The following is a 21,961-nucleotide window of genomic DNA, read 5'->3' as shown; positions in this document are numbered from 1 at the left end:
TCAATAAAATTTCAACAAATTTTGGATGCTTACTTGTTGCCATCTGTGAAAAAGCTGAAGTTAAAGAGAAGATGGCTTCTACAAATGGATAATGATACTAAACACACCTCGAAATCCACTGGGATTACATCAAGAGACGTAAACTGAAGGTTTTGCCATGGCCTGCACAATCTCCTGACCTCACATAATTGAAAATCTATGGATAGACCTTAAAAGAGCAGTACGTGACAGACAGACCAGAAATCTCAAAGAACTGGAAGACTTTTGTAAGGAAGAATGCGCAAAGATACCCCAAACAAGAATTGAGAGACTCTTGGCTACAAAAAGCATTTACAGGCTGTGATACTTGCCAAAGGGGGCAGTACAAGATATTCACTCTGCAGGGTGCCCAAACTTTTGCAGACGCCATTTTTTTGTTTTCTGTTATTTTGAAAGTGTAAATGATGGAAATAAAATGTAACTTTTGGTGACATATTATAAGAATGTCTAATCTGTAATTTGATGCCTTTTGGAGATTTTTCCATCTTTCCTTGGCTTCTTTATACACATTAATACTAATTTTTACCTGGAGTGCCCAAACTTTTGATCCCCACTGTATATGTCTAAGTGATAATACTCTTCGGCCACATGAGAACTATATACCTCAGTAACTGGAAGATGGTACCTGGACACTAGAGTAGTGCTACATTTGTAATGTTCCTCCCTTTGTTATACACAGGTTGTGGCGCTGACTATGATGACGGCATCGGGCGAGATCTTGGAGTGCTCCCCGTCAGTGAATCCTGACGTCTTCCAAGCTGCCAGACTTCACCTGGGGTCTCTGGGGGTCATTCTCTCCGTCACTCTGCAATGCAAGGCGGCATTCAACCTGCAAGAGGTCCAGTACTCCTCCACCCTGCAAGAGGTAATGTCTCCTACAACAGCCAGTCAATGGGAATCGGGGCCCCTGGAGCCCCCCCTGGAGCTCTGATCCACTGTAGGTAGGGGCGCCACCTTTCTTGCAAAAAAAAAAAAATAATAATATCTGCCATGCTAATTTGCATAATTAATTATATATGTGTGACATCACAGGGTACACATATGCGGGGGAAATTATGTCCTATTCTGTCCCCTATAACCTTTTTATTTTTTGCATTTTTGTTTTGATGGGACTTTTTGATCGTTTTTTTTTTTTTTTTAATTAAATTTGGGAGTTGCGGTTACTTACTAACTACAACTCCCAGCATGGCCAAATACAGCCTGTGGCTCAGCAACTGCCCCAAACAAAAAACTATAGTAGTATATAATATAGGTCAGTGTTTCCCAACCATGGGTGCCTCCAGCTGTTGCAAAACTAAAACTCCCAGCATGTTGGACTATATAGTAGTATATAGTATAGATCAGTGTTACCCAACCAGGGGTGCCTCCAGCTGTGGCAAAACTACAACTCCCAGCATGTTGGACTATATAGTAGTGTATACTGTAGTGTAGGTCAGTTTTTCCCAACCAGGGGTGCCTCCAGCTGTTGCAAAATTACAACTCCCAGCATGTTGGACTATATAGTAGTATATAGTGTAGGTCAGTGGTTACCAACCAGGGGTGCCTCCAGCTGTGGCAAAACTACAACTCCCAGCATGTTGGACTATATAGTAGTGTATAGTATAAGTCAGTGTTTCCCAACCAGGGGTGCCTCCAGCTGTTGCAAAACTACAACTCCCAGCAGGTTGGACTATATAGTAGTATATAGTATAGGTCATTGTTTCCCAACCAGGGGGGCCTCCAGCTGATTCAAAACTACAACTCCCAGCATGTTGGACTATATAGTAGTATATAGTGTAGGTCAGTGTTTCCCAACCAGGGGTGCCTCCAGCTGTTGCAAAACTACAACTCCCATCATGTTGGACTTTATAGTAGTATATAGTATAGGTCAGTGTTTCCCAACCAGGGGTGCCTCCAGCAGTTGAAAACTACAACTCCCAGCATGCCCGGACAGCCCACGGCTGTCCGGGCATGCTGGGATTTGTAGTTTTGCAATAGCTGGAGGCGCTCTGGTTGGGAAACACTGGTATAATATATGGTGCAACATTCCCGTAGTTGGAGGATTGGTTGGATAAATACCGCCCATTGCATTGCCGGTATTTTTAATATAAAAATACCGGCCAGGTGTTAACCCTTAAGTATGTCCATGGGATCAGAAATCACTGTCAGCATGGTAACGCTGGTACTAGTAGGATACTTCATATTGAGCAGGAGCTGTATAAGTCCATGTGTAGGGAGCTCACCACTGTGTATCTAAGCCTAGCAGTCTTCTGAAAGTATCTAATCTAAGTTACTGTCCATCTCATTTCATATACATTATACAGATTTGCATTTCATTCAGCAAAAAGGCCATTACCCTATATACAGGCTGCTCGGTCATAACTGTTCGCCATTTCTATGTCATCTCATTGGCTGTCCTCTAACTGGGTAACCGTATCGCTGATGTTGGATTGTGTCCCCTGAGAAATGATCACATTTTATTTATACTTCAAATTATTCCCAAGATGAAGCTTCATCATATACAACATTCTGATCAATAGGGTCAACAATCCTGTAATGGAATCCAAGCCCCGAATAACATTACATTTAGAATATAAACTCATTCCATGTATGACTTAGGGCTGTCTGTAAAAGTACAAGAATATATCTACTATAATACTGCTCCTATATACAAGAATATAACTACTATAATACTGCCTCCTATATACGAGAATATAACTACTATAATACTGCTCCTATATACAAGAATATAACTACTATAATACTGCTTCTATATACAAGAATATAACTACTATAATGCTGCTCCTTTATACAAGAATATAACTACTATAATACTGCTCCTATATACAAGAATATAACTACTATAATACTGCTCCTATATACAAGAATATAACTACTATAATACTGCTCCTATATACAAGAATATAACTACTATAATACTGCTCCTATATACAAGAATATAACTACTATAATACTGCTCCTGTATACAAGAATATAACTACTATAATACTGCCTCCTATATACAAGAATGTAACTACTATAATACTGCCCCCTATATACAAGAATATAACTACTATAATACTGCTCCTATATACAAGAATATAACTACTATAATACTGCTCCTATATACAAGAATATAACTACTATAATACTGCTCCTATATACAAGAATATAACTACTATAATACTGCTCCTATATACAAGAATATAACTACTATAATACTGCCTTCTATATACAAGAATATAACTACTATAATACTGCTCCTATATACAAGACTATAACTACTATAATACTGCCTTCTATATACAAGAATATAACTACTATAATACTGCTCCTATATACAAGAATATAACTACTATAATACTGCTCCTCTATACAAGAATATAACTCCTATAATACTGCCTCCTATATACAAGAATATAACTACTATAATACTGCTCCTATATACAAGAATATAACTCCTATAATACTGCCTCCTATATACAAGAATATAACTACTATAATACTGCTCCTATATACAAGAATATAACTACTATAATACTGCCTCCTATATACAAGAATATAACTACTGTAATACTGCTCCTATATACAAGAATATAACTACTATAATACTGCCCCTATATACAACAATATAACTACTATAATACTGCTCCTATATACAAGAATATAACTACTATAATACTGCCCCCTATATACAAGAATATAACTACTATAATACTGTCTCCTATATACAAGAATATAACTACTATAATACTGCTCCTATATACAAGAATATAACTACTATAATACTGCTCCTATATACAAGAATATATCTACTATAATACTGCTCCTATATACAAGAATATATCTACTATAATACTGCTTCCTATATACAAGAATATAACTACTATAATACTGCTGCTATATACAAGAATATAACTACTATAATACTGCTCCTATATACAAGAATATTACTACTATAATACTGCTTCCTATATACAAGAATATAACTACTATAATACTGCTGCTATATACAAGAATATAACTACTATAATACTGCTCCTATATACAAGAATATAACTACCATAATACTGTTCCTATATACAAGAATATAACTACTATAATACTGCTGCTATATACAAGAATATAACTACTATAATACTGCTTCTATATACAAGAATATAACTACTATAATACTGCTCCTATATACAAGAATATAACTACTATAATACTGCTCCTATATACAAGAATATATCTACTATAATACTGCTTCTATATACAAGAATATAACTACTATAATTCTGCTCCTATATACAAGAATATAACTACTATAATACTCCTACCTATATACAAGAATATAACTACTATAATACTGCTCCTATATACAAGAATATAACTACTATAATACTGCTCCTATATACAAGAATATAACTACTATAATACTGCTCCTATATACAAGAATATAACTACTATAATACTGCCTTCTATATACAAGAATATAACTACTATAATACTGCTCCTATATACAAGACTATAACTACTATAATACTGCCTTCTATATACAAGAATATAACTACTATAATACTGCTCCTATATACAAGAATATAACTACTATAATACTGCTCCTCTATACAAGAATATAACTCCTATAATACTGCCTCCTATATACAAGAATATAACTACTATAATACTGCTCCTATATACAAGAATATAACTCCTATAATACTGCCTCCTATATACAAGAATATAACTACTATAATACTGCTCCTATATACAAGAATATAACTACTATAATACTGCCTCCTATATACAAGAATATAACTACTGTAATACTGCTCCTATATACAAGAATATAACTACTATAATACTGCCCCTATATACAACAATATAACTACTATAATACTGCTCCTATATACAAGAATATAACTACTATAATACTGCCCCCTATATACAAGAATATAACTACTATAATACTGTCTCCTATATACAAGAATATAACTACTATAATACTGCTCCTATATACAAGAATATAACTACTATAATACTGCTCCTATATACAAGAATATATCTACTATAATACTGCTCCTATATACAAGAATATATCTACTATAATACTGCTTCCTATATACAAGAATATAACTACTATAATACTGCTGCTATATACAAGAATATAACTACTATAATACTGCTCCTATATACAAGAATATTACTACTATAATACTGCTTCCTATATACAAGAATATAACTACTATAATACTGCTGCTATATACAAGAATATAACTACTATAATACTGCTCCTATATACAAGAATATAACTACCATAATACTGTTCCTATATACAAGAATATAACTACTATAATACTGCTGCTATATACAAGAATATAACTACTATAATACTGCTTCTATATACAAGAATATAACTACTATAATACTGCTCCTATATACAAGAATATAACTACTATAATACTGCTCCTATATACAAGAATATATCTACTATAATACTGCTTCTATATACAAGAATATAACTACTATAATTCTGCTCCTATATACAAGAATATAACTACTATAATACTCCTACCTATATACAAGAATATAACTACTATAATACTGCTCCTATATACAAGAATATAACTACTATAATACTGCTCCTATATACAAGAATATAACTACTTTAATACTGCTCCTATATACAAGAATATAACTACTATAATACTGCTCCTATATACAAGAATATAACTACTATAACACTGCTCCTATATACAAGAATATAACTACTATAATACTCCTCCTATATACAAGAATATAACTACTATAATACTGCTCTTATATACAAGAATATAACTACTATAACACTGCTCCTATATACAAGAATATAACTACTATAATACTGCTCCTATATACAAGAATATAACTACTATAATACTCTCTCCTATATAAAAGAATATAACTACTATAATAATGCTTCTATATACAAAAATATATTTACTATAATACTGCTCCTATGTACAAGAATATAACTACTATAATACTGCTCCTATATACAAGAATATAACTACTCTAATACTGTTCCTATATACAAGAATATATGTACTATAATACTGCCCCTATATCTATTATAATACTGCTCCTATATACAAGAATATAACTACTATAATACTGCTCCTATATACAAGAATATAACTACTATAATACTGCTTCTATATACAAGAATATAACTACTATAATACTGCTCCTATATACAAGAATATAACTACTATAATACTGCTCCTATATACAAGAATATAACTACTATAATACTGCCCCTATATCTATTATAATACTGCTCCTATATACAAGAATATAACTACTATAATACTGCTCCTATATACAAGAATATAACTACTATAATACTGCTCCTATATACAAGAATATAACTACTATAATACTGCTCCTATATACAAGAATATAACTACTATAATACTGCTCCTATATACAAGAATATAACTACTATAATACTGCTCCTATATACAAGAATATAACTACTATAATACTGCTCCTATATACAAGAATATAACTACTATAATACTGCTCCTATGTACAAGAATATAACTACTATAATACTGCTCCTATATACAAGAATATAACCACTATAATAGTGCTCCTATATACAAGAATATAACTACTATAATACTGCTCCTATATACAAGAATATAACTACTATAATACTGCTCCTGTATACAAGAATATAACTACTATAATACTGCTCCTATATACAAGAATATAACCACTATAATACTGCTCCTATATACAAGAATATAACTACTATAATACTGCTCCTATATACAAGAATATAACTACTATAATACTGCTCCTATATACAAGAATATAACTACTATAATACTGCTCCTATATACAAGAATATAACTACTATAATACTGCTCCTGTATACAAGAATATAACTGCTATAATACTGCTCCTATATACAAGAATATAACTACTATAATACTGCTCCTGTATACAAGAATATAACTACTATAATACTGCTCCTATGTACAAGAATATAACTACTATAATACTGCTCCTATGTACAAGAATATAACTACTATAATACTGCCTCCTATATACAAGAATATAACAACTATAATACTGCTGCTATATACAAGAATATAACTACTATAATACTGCTCCTATATACAAGAATATAACTACTATAATACTGACTCCTATATACAAGAATATAACTACTATAATACTGCCCCTATATACAAGAAAATAACTACTATAATACTGCTCCTATATACAAGAATATAACTACTATAATACTGACTCCTATATACAAGAATATAACTACTATAATACTGCCCCTATATACAAGAAAATAACTACTATAATACTGCTCCTATATACAAGAATATAACTACTATAATACTGCTCCTATATACAAGAATATAACTACTATAATACTGCTCCTATGTACAAGAATATAACTACTATAATACTGCTCCTATATACAAGGGTATCACTGGAGTGTCACTAATATGGGGGACGTCTGTGTTGCCGTGTATAGTGCGCTCTCCGCTTTACCTTTACCTCTATACGTGTAATGTTTATCTTCACATTTGCTTATTTATCTCCATGAACTTGTCTTTACGCAAATAGAGAAATTTCCGCCACGTTTGTCGTATTTACCATAAAGCAATTTCAGGCAGATTATTCGGTAAGATCCGTGTAGGAGGTGTATGCGCCATTCTTGGGGTCAGACGTTGCGCATCCCTATATTCGCCGGAGTTCCCCTTCTTCGCCCTTCTCCTGATGTGTCTACAGCTTCAGTCTCCATCCCTTTCTGGATAATGAGGTGTCATCCATCCCATTGAAGTCCATGGTGCTCCCGTAATAATCGTCCCCCCTCCCTGCAGGTTTAGAGGGGATTTAGTATTAGGAACGTGGAATGAATGTTCCGGATCTCTGTTTTGGAGGATTACAATAACAATCTGACATTTGCAGGATTTGTGTTTCGAAAATCCATTCTTTTATTTATTTGTTTGTAACTTGCAGTACCGCGTATCACCACTAGTGGCAGCAAAAATTTTCCTCTGACCTTTAACTAATGCAACAGCGCCACCAAGTTGTTATTTGTATAAAGCAACATCTGTAATGTTGGACCAGTGTTTGTTTTTTTCCTTCAACCAGTGTGCCTCCAGCTGTTGCAAAACTACAACTCCCAGCGTGCCCGGACAGCCATCGGCTGTCCGGGCATGCTGGGATTCGTAGTTTTGCAACAGCTGGAGACGCTCTGTTTGGCAATCACTGTGTTAGGCAAAGTCAACGTTTATTAAAATATGTTCCTGTTACAGTAAAGGAAAAAAGTATGTGACCCCCCCCCCCCCCCCTGTCGATTTTGTATGCTTACAATGACAAAGAGACAATCCGTCTATCATTTTTATGGCCAATTTATTTAAACTGTAAAAAGACGAAATAACAATAAAAAAAAAATCCAGAAAAATGTATTTCAAATAAGTTATGAATTGATTTGCGTAAGTCTTTAACCCCCCTATAAATCAGCAAGATTTCTGGTTCCCAGGTGTCCTTTTTGTAATGTATTTGTTTGTAACTTGCAGTACCACTTTTCACCACTAGTGGCAGCAAAAATGTTCCTCTGACCTTAAAGGGGTACTCCGGTGGAAAACCTTTTTTTTTCTTTTTTTTTTTTTATCAACTGGTGCCAGATAAGTTAAACAGATTTGTAAATAACTTCTACTAAAAAAATCTTAATCCTTCTAGTACTTATTAGCTGATGAATACTACAGAGGAAATTCTTTTCTTTTTGGAACACAGTGCTCTCTGCTGACATCACAAGCACAGTGCTCTCTGCTGACATCTCTGTCTATTTTAGGAACTGTCCAGAGCAGTATATGTTTTCTTTGGGAATTTTCTCCTACTCTGGACAGTTCTTAAAATGGACAGAGATGTCAGCAGAGAGCACTGTGCTCGTGATGTCAGTAGAGAGCTCTGTGTTCCAAAAAGAAAAGAATTTCCTCTGTAGTATTCCCCAGCTAATAAGACAGAGATGGTAGCAGAGAGCACTGCGGTCATACTGGAAAGAACTACACAACTTCTGGTGGAGCATACAGCAGCTGATAAGTACTGGAAGGATTAAGATTATTTAATAGAAGTAATTTACAAATATGTTTAACTTTCTGGCACCAGTTGATTTAAAAAAAAAAAAGTTTTCCATTGGAGTACCCCTTTAATGCAACAGCGACTCCTATAAATCAGCAAGATTTCCGGCTCCCATGTGTCTTCTATTCAGTTATTGAGTTGAGATTAGGAGCACTCTCTTAAAGGGAACACTCTTAATTCTGTATAATAGACACCTGTCCACAGAATCAATCTGATCCCAAACTCTCCACCATGGCCAAGACCAAAGAACTGTCCAAGGATGTCAGGGATAAGATTGTAGACCTAGACAAGGCTAGAATGGGCTGCAAGACCATGGCCAAGCAGCTTGGGGAGAGGTTTACAGAGGTTGGTGCCATTATTCACAAATGGAAGAAACACAAAATATCTGTCAATCTCCCTCGGTCGGGGGCTCCATGTACGATCTCACCTTGTGGAGGATCAATGATCATGAGAACGATGAGGAATCAGCTCAGAACTAGACTGGAGGATCTTATAAATGATCTCACGGCAGCTGGGAGCATAGTCACCAAGAAACAATTGGTAACACATTACACTGTGAAGGACTGAAATCCTGCATTGTCCGCAAGGTCCCCCTGCTCAAGAAAGCTCATGTACAGGACTGAATATTGTCAATGAATGTCTGAATGATTCAGATGAGAACTGGGTGAAAGTGTTGTGGTCAGATGAGACCAAAATGGAACTCTTTGGCAGCAACTCAACTTGCCGTGTTTTGGACAAGCAGGATGACTGCTGTATATGAGCTTAAAGGGGTACTCCAGCGAAAAACATCTTATCCCCTATTCAAAGGGTAGGGAATAAGATGTCTGATTGCGGGGGTCCCGCTGCTGGGGACTCCACTATCTCCGGCAAGGCACCCTTGTCATCTGTGCACGAAGCAAACTCCGCTCCGTGCCGGATGACAGGCGACTACAGCCGTCACGCCCCATCCCATAGATATGAATGGAGGCGGTGTGGTGTGATGTCACAAACGCAGATGCCGCTGCTGCCGGCCCGGAGATTGCGGGGTCCCACTGCTCATGACCCCAGCAATCTAACATCTTATCCCCTATCCTTTGGCTAGGGGAAAAGATGATTTTTCACCGGAGTACCCCTTTAAGAACACCATCTCCATCATCAAGCGTGGAGGTGGAAACATACTTTGAGGATGTTTTTTTTTTGCTAGGGGGACAGGACAACTTCACATTGCATCAAAGTGACCATTGATGAGCCTTGGTATTGAAAATGGGTCATGGATGGGTATTTCTGCATGACGATGACCCACAACAAATGGCCAAGGCAACAAAGGAGGCTCAAGAAGTAGAACATTAAGGTCCTGGAGTGGCCTACCCAATCTCCAGACCTGAAAGCATACCCGTCAGATCCAACAATTTTTTTTATTTTTTTTAATCTATCACTCAGTACCTAATCCTGACCATGTACATCTAATTTTTATGTGTCTAGCACCTTTATTTATTTTTATTACACTTTTAATTTAGCTCACTAGTTTGAATTCCTCTCAAAGGGAGGGGGCGTGGCCTCACTGTGCAGGTCTCCGCCCCCTCCCTCAGTATGCTGTCTGCTCACATCTCCCCTAGTATTAGCAAAACTACAACTTCCAGCTTGTTGTTAGGATTCGGCAGGCTGGATGTGGATCCTCTGTGTCAGCGAGGGATTGGAGTGGACAATACCGGTGGACCGGTTCTAGGTTGCTACTGGTATTCACCAGAGCCCGCCGCAAAGCAGGATGGTCTTGCTGCGGCTGTAGCAACCAGGTCGTATCCACCGGCAACGGCTCAACCTCTCTGACTGCTGAGAAGGCGTGGGACAGAAGGACTAGACAGAGGCGAGGTCAGACGTAGCAGAAGGTCAGGGCAGGCGGCAAGGTTCGTAGTCAATGGTGATAGCAGAAGGTCTGGAAACACTGGTAAGGCAAACACAGGAAACGCTTTCTCTAGACACAAGGGCAACAAGATCCGGCAATGCTGGGAAGGGGAAGTGAGGTTATATGAGCAAGGAGCAGGTGGAAGCTAATTACAGTGATTGGGCCAGGCACCAATCAGTGGTGCACTGGCCCTTTAAATCTTAGAGAGCTGGCTCGCGCGCGCCCCAGAGAGCGGAGCCGCGCACGCCAGGACAAGACAGCCGGGGACCGGGACAGGTGAGTAGCTTGGGGTGCGATTCGCGAGCGGGCGCGTCCCGCTATGCGAATCGCATCCCCGCCGGCAGTGTCAGTGCAGCGCTCCCGGTCAGCGGGTCTGACCGGGGCGCTGAAGAGAGGAAAATGCCGCGAGCGCTCCGGGGAGGAGCAGGGACCCGGAGCGCTCGGTGTAACAGTACCCCCCCCCTTAGATCTCCCCCTCTTTTTGTCTGCTTGTCGCTTCATGGGAGATGAGGCCATTGGGAGCGATTCTTGAGTTTCCTTCAGAAAGGCAGAGAAGTCCTGGGTAACTTCAACAATGGCAGGCAATCCAGAAGAAGTGGGAAGGGGGAGGGGGGGCAGAGGGTGAAGCTTGCCATGGGGCAGAGTGTTACCAGGAAGGGGGCTATGAGGAGGCTAAATCCCAGCTTGCTTTTTGCCGAAAAATATCCAGGTAAGCCTTGGGAGGAGCCGGTATGGGAGGCACCTCAGGAGTTAGACAAGTGGGAGCAGATGTGAGACATCGTTTGTGACAAGAAGGACCCCAATTCTTGATCTCCCCGGTGGTCCAGTCAAGGGTAGGAGAACGACGTTGGAGCCATGGCAGACCGAGGAGGACTTCAGAGGTGCAGTTGGGCAGAACAAAAAATAAAAAAATTTCGTGATGCAATCCAATGCTCATAAGCAGGGGTTCTGTTCGGTAACGCACAGTGCAGTCCAATTTTACTCCGTTGACAGAGGAAATGTAGAGCGGCTTGACGAGACGGGTCACAGGGATGTTGAACCTATTAACAAAAGAGGCCAAAATAAATTTTCCCGCAGAACCAGAGTCCAAGAAGGCCACAGCTGAGAAGGAGGAGTTGGCAGAAGGAGAAACCCGCACGGGCACAGTGAGACGTGGAGAAGCAGACTTCACACCAAGAGACGCCACTCCCATGTGAGCTGGGTGCGTGCGTGCGTTTCCCAGACGCGGAGGACGAATAGGGAAATCCACTAGGAAATGTTCGGTACTAGCGCAGTACAGACATAAATTTTTATCTCTGCGGCGAGTCCTCTCTTCATGGGTCAGGCGAGACCGATCCACTTGCATAGCCTCCTCGGCGGGAGGAACAGGGGTAGATTGCAAAGGATACTGGGAGAGAGGTGCCCAGAGATCAAGGTCTTTTTCCTGGCGGAGCTCCTGATGTCTCTCAGAAAAACGCATGTCAATGCGGGTGGCCAAATGGATAAGTTCATGCAGGTTGGCAGGAATTTCTCGTGCGGCCAGCACATCCTTTATGTTACTGGATAGGCCTTTTGTAAAGGTCACGCAGAGAGCCTCGTTGTTCCAAGATAATTCAGAGGCGAGGGTACGAAATTGGATGGCGTATTCGCCTACAGAAGAATTTCCTTGGACCAGGTTCAGCAAATCAGTCTCGGCAGAAGAGGCTCAGGCTGGTTCCTCGAAGACACTACGAACCTCAGCAAAGAAGGACTGAACAGTGGCAGTGACAGGATCGTTGTGGTCCCAGAGCGGTGTGGCCCATGACAGGGCCTTCCCAGACAGGAGACTAACCACGAAAGCCACCTTAGACCGTTCTGTAGGAAATTGGTCCAACAACATCTCCAAATATAGGTAACATTGAGACAGGAAACCACGGCAGAGTTTAGAGTCCCCATCAAATTTGTCCGGCAGAGACAAGCGGAGGCTAAGAGCGGCCACTCGCTGTGGAGGAGGTGCAGGAGCTGGCGGAGGAGATGGTTGCTGCTGTGGCAGAAGTTGCTGTAGCATGGCGGTCAACTGCGACAGCTGCTGTCCTTGTTGGGCGAACTGTTGTCCTAGTTGCGCTATCTGTTGCGACTGCTGGGCGACCACCGTGGTAAGGTCAGTGACAACTGGCAGCGGGACCTCAGCGGGATCCATGGCCGGATCTACTGTTAGGATTCGGCAGGCTGGATGTGGATCCTCTGTGTCAGCGGGGGATTGGCGTGGACCGGTTCTAGGTTGCTACTGGTATTCACCAGAGCCCGCCGCAAAGCGGGATGGTCTTGCTGTGGCAGTAGCAACCAGGTCGTATCCACCGGCAATGGCTCAACCTCGCTGACTGCTGAGAAGGCGTGGGACAGAAGGACTAGACAGAGGCAAGGTCAGACGTAGCAGAAGGTCAGGGCAGGCGGCAAGGTTCGTAGTCAATGGTGATAGCAGAAGGTCTGGAAACACTGGTAAGGCAAACACAGGAAACGCTTTCTCTAGGCACAAGGGCAACAAGATCTGGCAATGCTGGGAAGGGGAAGTGAGGTTATATGAGCAAGGAGCAGGTGGAAGCTAATTACAGTGATTGGGCCAGGCACCAATCATTGGTGCACGGGCCCTTTAAATCTTAGAGAGCTGGCGCGCGCGCGCGCCCCAGATAGCGGAGCCGCGCGCGCCAGGACGTGACAGCCGCGGACCGGGACAGGTGAGTAGCTTGGGGTGCGATTCGCGAGCGGGCGCGTCCCGCTATGCGAATCGCATCCCCGCCGGCAGTGTCAGTGCAGCGCTCCCGGTCAGCGGGTCTGACCGGGGCGCTGCAGAGAGGAAAACGCCGCGAGCGCTCCGGGGAGGAGCAGGGACCCGGAGCGCTCAGCGTAACACTTGTCCTCACTGATATTAGCGGGACACAAGCTGACAGTGGGAGGATTTTTCTTCCATCTCAGAGCCTTGCGCTCACAGCTGTCAATCAAGGAAGTGTGTCCATGACATAGGTGATGACTCATGGACACAGCAGGACTAGTATGTGTCCAAGCCAAGCAGGCAGGGGGGGGCAGTTGTTTGACTGGATTTTTCAGCATGAAATACAGAAAATTTTCTAATGAAACCAATTGCAAAACCTATTGATTATACATGCTTTACATCATATCAAAAGTTTTTGTATCTGACAGTGCCCATTTAAAGGGGTACTCCTATGGGGAAAAAAAACAAAAACGTTTTCAACTGGTACCATAAAGTTATACAGATTTGTAAATTACTTCTATATAAAAAAAATCTCAATCCTTCCAGTACTTATCAGCTGCTGTATGCTCCACAGGAAGTTGTGTAGTTCTTTCCAGTCTGACCGCAGTGCTCTCGGCTGCCACCTCTGTCTTTGTCAGGAACTGTCCAGAGCAGGAACAAATCCCCATAGCGAACCGCAGTTCCTGAGAAGGACAGAGGTGGCAGCAGAGAGCAGTATTGTCTGACTGGAAAGAACTACACAACTTCCTCTGTAGTGTACAGCAGCTGATAAGTATTTGGAGGATTAAGATTTTTACATAGAAATAATTCACAAATCTGTATACATTTCTGGCACTAGTTGATTTTAAAATAGTTTAGTACCCCTTTAATGACTGGGAGAGGATCTATAAAGAGGAGTGGGGCAAAATCCCTCCTGAGATGTCTGCAAACCTGGTGGCCAACTACAAGAAACCTCTGACCTCTGTGATGGCCAGCAAGGGTTTTACCACGCAAGACAAAGTCATGTTTTGCAAAGGGGGCAAATACTTATTTCACTGAGTAAAATGCATTAATTAATTCAGTATTTATTTGGACATAGTTTTTCTGGATTTTTTTGTTGTTATTCTGTCTTTTCATTGTAGGGCAGTGGTCTCCAAACTGTGGACCTCCAGATGTTGCAAAAGTACAACTCCCACCACACATTGGTCAATGCAGCTATGTAGTAATGATATAATATAGTAATAATATAGTATAGTAATACACTTTGGTCAATGTAGCTTTGTAGTAATAATATGATATAGTAATAATATAATAATATAATATGGTAATAATATAGTACAGTAATACACATTAGTCAATGCAGCTATGTGGTAATGATATAATAATGATAATAATAATATACTAATAATATAGTACATTAATACACATTGGTCAATACAGCTATGTAGTAATAATATAATATAGTAATAATATAGTATAGTAATACACATTGGTCAATGCAGCTATGTAGTAATGATATAATAATAATAATATAATATACTAATAATATAGTACATTAATACACATTGGTCAATACAGCTATGTAGTAATAATATAATATAGTAATAATATAATATAGTAATAATATAGTATAGTAATACACATTAGTCAATGCAGCTTTGTAGTAATAATATAATATAGTAATAATATAATAATATAATATGGTAATAATATGGTATAGTAATACACATTAGTCAATACAGCTATGTAGTAATAATATAATAATATAATATAGTAATAATATAGTAATACAATTTGGTCAATGTAGCTTTGTAGTAATAATATGATATAGTAATAATATAATAATATAATATGGTAATAATATAGTATAGTAATACACATGAGTCAATACAGCTATGTAGTAATAATATAATATAGTAATAATATAGTATAGTAATACACATTGGTCAATGCAGCTTTGGATGTGACCACAATATATTCCTGGTTGTAAATATATATTTTTTAAACTGCAGTACCATTTTTCACCACTTGTAGCAGTAAATATTTTTCATTGACATCAATGCAACAGCGCCCCCAATTTTTATATGTACAAGGTGGGCCATATAAAAAAAAAAAAAAATGATGCCATATAGGGTTTGTTTTATAAATACAACTAATATGCATATGCCCTATGGATGTTATATAGGGGGTGCCCTATGCTTAAGGGCCAGAAAGAAGAGTCTCCCTCATTGTGGTGGACCCAGCCCATTCATCTATTACATTCTTCTCCTACTACATTTCCTATATTTTGGTCAGACCATCCCTGTAACCCTGACCTTACAACACGGCGCCCCCTGTAGTATTGAACTGCGGGAGATGTCATGTGACTGAAAATCAGAAATTTGGGCATTCGGTTACCCTGTTGACTGCAGGATCATGAATGTGATAATGTTAAAAGAAAAGTGATTAGAATTTGTATTGGGGAAGGGGAGATTTATGGGGATTTTAATAAGCAATAATTTGATTGCTTATACAGGTCAATGCAATGCATATGCATTTCTGTGACCTATTGCTGTGTTTCCCAACCAGGGCGCCTCCAGCGGTTGCAAAACTACAACTCCCAGCATGGCCGGACAGCCACCGGCTGTCCGGGCATGCTGGGAGTTGTAGTTTTGCAACTAGTAATTTTTGATCTATAAGCGACACAAAGTTGTCGATGAAGTTTCGGATGTGACCGGAGTAGAAGACGTGAACCTCAAGATCAGAACAAAACTAAAACTTTGATACAAAAAAAAATAATAATATATATATATATATATATATATATATATATATATATATATGGGAATATGCAAATTAGCTCATTACATGACCTTTTCAGGCGATGTTCCCTGGTATCAGCTTAGCTCCAGTTACGGAATATAAAAAGCTAATCGGGATTAATGCCAAGCCAGAACTCTCTCTCCAGAAGGAAAGAGCACCCATCTGCAGACAGCTGTTTCGGGGTACTTGCCCCTCGTCAGTACGTGAGTTAAATACTCATCCCGTTTAGTATATATATATATATATATATATATATATATATATATATGTGTGTTTATATATATATATATATATATATATATATATGTTTATATGTATGTTTATATATATTTTATATATATATATATATATATATATATATATATGTATATATAAATATATATATATATATATATATATATTTATAAAAGATTGAGGTATTTCATTTGGCAGAAGTTTTGCCGGATAATACCGCAGAGGGCACGCCATCTGCCATCCTGATAAAAGGCTTCAGCCTATCTAGATAATGCCGGGGTGTCTGAAGCGGAGCGCGGGGTTAATCCCGTACCCTTCTGCGCACATTATCTCTCACACTCTTTTGTACTGATGAAAGATTCCGAAAGCATTAAAAACGCACGTTCTCTGGGGAAAATTACAGCCTGAGACGGAATTATATAGACGGAGGGATGAGACCTAGGATCAAGGAGGATTTAGGTTTCTTCGGGGGGTTCTCAAAGTGTTTGAAGAATATGTTATACTCTTAAAGGGGTACTCCAGTGGAAAACTTTTTTATTTTTTATTTTTATCAACTGGTGCCAGAAAGTTAAACAGATTTGTAAATTACTTCTATTAAAAAAAATCTCAATCCTTCCAGTACTTATCAGCTGCTGAATACTACAGAGGAAATGATTTTCTTTTTGGAACACAGAGCTCTCTGCTGACATCATGACCACAGTGCTCTCTGCTGACATCTCTGTCCATTTTAGGAACTGTCCAGAGCAGCATATGTTTGCTATGGGGATTTTCTCCTACTCTGGACAGTTCTTAAAATGGACAGAGGTGTCAGCAGAGAGCACTGTGTTCAAAAAAGAAAAGAATTTCCTCTGTAGTATTCAGCAGCTAATAAGTACTGGAAGGATTAAGATTTTTCAATAGATGTCATTTACAAATCTGTTTAACTTTCTGGCACCAGTTGATAAAAAAATAAATAAATAAAATAAAAGGTTTTCCGCTGGAGTACCCCTTTAACCTCAAAAAACAATCCAATGCACCTCATAGAATACGTATATTAAAGGGGTACTCCGCTGCTCAGTGTTTGGAACAAACTGTTCCGAAAGCTGGAGCCGGCGCCGGGAGCTCGTGATGTCATAGCCCTGCCCCCTCATGATGTCACACCCCGCCCCCTCAATGCAAGTCTATGGGAGGGGCCGTGACAGCCGTCACGCCCCCTCCCATAGACTTGCATTGAGGGGTGGGGTGTGACGTCATGAGAGGGCGGGGCTATGACGTCACGAGCTCCCGGCGCCGGCTCCAGCTTTCAGAACAGTTTGTTCCAAACGCAGAGCAGCGGAGTACCCCTGGATAACGGTCCACAAGGGAACGCTATGAACACAGCACAACCAAGGCAACACGTGACATGATTCTGCCAATCACAACAAAAGTGGGACGGACAGTCACTCACTACTTTCCAAGGTAAAGAAAAAAAAGATTATGGGGGACATTTATCATTGTTGCGTTGGGAAGCGAGTTCTGTAGGCATTTTTTTTTTTTGCTTTGTTTTTGCTTATGTGTGACATATTTATCTTACTATCACAGGGGGTTAATTAATTTGGCTCACATAAGTAAAAATCAATAAAATCACTTTGTAATACCATTTTCTTAGCACACATAAACAAAAAAAGTGTATGTGTGTTTATTTTTTTTTTTTTTACCACTTTACCACCCTAAATGTACTAACCCATTTTTTTTCTTTTCATTTCAGATCCATCTATCCTGTGGGCTACTTCAGATTTCAGCATTTTTTTTTTTTTTTTTTTTTGTTTAAAGGGGTTATCCAGGAAAAAACTTTTCTCTATATATCAACTGGCTCCAGAAAGTTAAACAGATTTGTAAATTACTTCTATTAAAAAATCTTAATTCTTTCAGTACTTATGAGCTTCTGAAGTTAAGGTTGTTCATTTCTGTCTAAGTGCTCTCTGATGACACATGTCTCGGGAAACACCCAGTTTAGAAGAGGTTTGCTATGGGGATTTGCTTCTAAACTGGGCGGTTCCCGAGACACGTGTCATCAGAGAGCATTCAGACAGAAAAGAACAACCTTAACTTTAGAAGCTCATAAGTACTGAAAGGATTAAGAATTTTTTGTAGAAGTAATTTACAAATCTGTTTAACTTTCTGGAGCCAGTTGATATATAAAAAATGTTTTTTAAGGGTATGTTCACACGAGCGGTTTTACAGTGTGGGTACCGGGGTAATAATTGGGGGTTAGCGCTAGCTGTTTTTGATGCTAAGCCCCGGCTTAGTAATCAATTCTGTCTATAAAACGGCTTCCACTACTAAGCCTGTAAAGTAAATAAAAATATTTAAAAAAACACATTTAGGGTACGTTCCCACGATCGGATTTTCGCAACGTATTTTGCTGCGGATCCGCTGGTGGAGTGCCTGCTCTATGCTGTCTTTACATGTGCCTGCTCATAGCGGCAATACGCCGTGACGAGCAGACACACTGCAGCTATGTGCGTGACGTACTCGCACATCGCGGCCACTCTCCCTGCTCTGAGCTAGGTAGAGAGCTCCTGCGATGTGCGAGTATACTGCGACTCGCACACCACAGTGTGTCTGCTCGCAGTGGCGATTTGCCACTATGAGCAGGCACATGTAAAGTCAGCATAGAGCGGGCCTTCACCAGTGGATCCGCAGCGAAATACGTTGCGAAAATCCGCTTGTGGGAACGTACCCTAAATGTGTTTTTTTTATATTTTTATTTACTTTACAGGCTTAGTAGTGGAAGCCGTTTTATAGACAGAATTGATTACTAAGCCGGGGCTTAGCATCAAAAACAGCTAGCGCTAACCCCCAATTATTACCCCGGTACCCACCGAAACAGGGGTGCCAGGAAGAGCCACTACCAACAGGCCCGTAGCATCAAATATGGCGCTCCTGGGCCTGTGCCACCCTGGTAAAATCAGGCTGTTGCTGCTTGGTTGGTATCTGGCTGATACTGAAAATAGGGGGAACCCCATGCGTTTTTCTTTTGTTATTTAATTATTTATGGGGGGAAAAAAAATGCATATGATTCCCCCTATTTTCAGTATCAGCCAGAAACCAACCAAGCAGCAACAGCCTGATGTTACCAGGGTGGGCGAGAACCATTGTTACTTGCCCTCCCCAGCCTAAATGACGGCAGCCTGTTACCGCCTAGGAGTACCATATTTGACGCTCCGGGCCTGTTGGTAGAGGCTCTTCCTGGAACCCGTGTGGCAGTGGGTACCGGGGTAATAATCGGGGGTTAGGGCTAGATGTTTTTGGTACTAATGCTAAGCCCTGGCTTAGTAATGAATTCTGTCTACAAGACGACTTCCACTACTCAGCCTGAAAAGTAAATAAAAAAACATGTTTAAAAAACTTTTATTCCAAAAAACACTCCCCCACAAGCCCCCGTTAACCCTTTTATTAACATTAAACAAAAAACACTGGTCATCGTCGTAGTCTACAGGATACATGGATCTGAAATGAGAAGGGAAAAAAAACAAGGAAAATAGGTTAGTACATTTATTGTAACCCACCTGCACATTTCCCACCCGCACTGCACCACATGACTACAACTCCCAGCATGCCCTTACAGTAAGGACATGCTGGGAGTTGTAGTCATGCGACGCAGGCGTATGATACATTCCCTTTAAATTGCCCATTCAGCTCTGCTACATCTGCAGCAGTTACTTTCAAGAAATAAGAAAAATAAACAACATGGAAATGCAGCTCTGCGCTTGTATTGTAAGGCAGTGACATAAACATATTCTAGTCATAGGATGAACAATGACTTTGTTGTAAAGATGTTATTGTGCAGATGCCGAGCTCCGGAGCTGCTCTTCATTTCCTCCGCACTTGTCTCTCCTACCGTATGAATAAATCTCAGCTTCACATAAAAGAAGCTGCGGGGACAGTTTGACGAGCATCCTGTTTATTCTTCTTTTCTTCTCTGGTAGCGTTTGCCTCATTCAGATCTGAGATTGTAGCATAATTCTTACACAAGGTTATACATACATCACGTGGCCAAAAGCATTAAGGTGGAATTGCATCTCCTTTTCTGGTCATCTGGGAAGGGTCCTAGATTTTGGACCTTGATTCTGGATTTTGGACCTTGGTTCTTGATTTTGGACCTTGGTCTTGATATAATATTACCTTATAGAATTGTTAGTGTATGTGGAGCAGGTTCAGCACACACCATGTATGGAGCAGGCTCAGCACACACCATGTATGGAGCAGGCTCAGCACACACCATGTATGGAGCAGGCTCAGCACACACCATGTATGGAGCAGGCTCAGCACACACCATGTATGGAGCAGGCTCAGCACACACCATGTATGGAGCAGGTTCAGCACACACCATGTATGGAGCAGGCTCAGCACACACCATGTATGGAGCAGGCTCAGCACACACCATGTATGGAGCAGGCTCAGCACACACCATGTATGGAGCAGGCTCAGCACACACCATGTATGGAGCAGGCTCAGCACACACCATGTATGGAGCAGGCTCAGCACACACCATGTATGGAGCAGGCTCAGCACACACCATGTATGGAGCAGGCTCAGCACACACCATGTATGGAGCAGGCTCAGCACACACCATGTATGGAGCAGGCTCAGCACACACCATGTATGGAGCAGGCTCAGCACACACCATGTATGGAGCAGGCTCAGCACACACCATGTATGGAGCAGGTTCAGCAACCACCATGTATGGAGCAGACTCAGCAACCACCATGTATGGAGCAGGCTTAGCTGCTGAAGCTGTTCCATATTCCCATGTCATGGCATTGTTGGGGAATATGGAGTAGGCTCAGCAGCTAAGCCTACTCCATACATGATGGTTGATGAGCCTACTCCATAAATGGTGGTTGCTGAGCCTGCTCCATACATGGTGGTTGCTGAGCCTGCTCCATACATGGTGGTTGCTGAGCCTGCTCCATACATGGTGGTTGCTGAGCCTGCTCCATACATGGTGGTTGCTGAGCCTGCTCTATACATGGTGGTTGCTGAGCCTGCTCCATACATGGTGGTTGCTTAGCCTGCTTCATACATGGTGGTTGCTGATCCTGCTCCATACATGGTGGTTGCTGAGCCTGCTCCATACATGGTGTGTGCTAAGTCTGCTCCATACATGGTGGTTGCTGAGCCTGCTCCATAACTGGTGGTTGCTGAGCCTGCTCCAT

General features: G+C 40.2%; 1 protein-coding gene across 1 annotated transcript in view; it reads left to right on the top strand.

The window, feature by feature from the left end:
• The window catches only part of LOC130361141 (L-gulonolactone oxidase-like), a 125,233-nt gene that overhangs the window by 71,430 nt on the left and 31,842 nt on the right, over positions 1-21,961 (top strand). The window contains exon 6 of the mRNA XM_056563757.1: positions 719-904. Within this exon, the coding sequence (XP_056419732.1) occupies positions 719-904 (186 nt within the window). The remainder of the gene's footprint in view (positions 1-718; positions 905-21,961) is intronic.

This window comes from Hyla sarda, chromosome 3 (genome assembly GCF_029499605.1).
Source record: "Hyla sarda isolate aHylSar1 chromosome 3, aHylSar1.hap1, whole genome shotgun sequence".
NCBI classification, from domain to species: domain Eukaryota; kingdom Metazoa; phylum Chordata; class Amphibia; order Anura; family Hylidae; genus Hyla; species Hyla sarda.
This window is presented reverse-complemented; position numbering and strand designations above follow the sequence as displayed.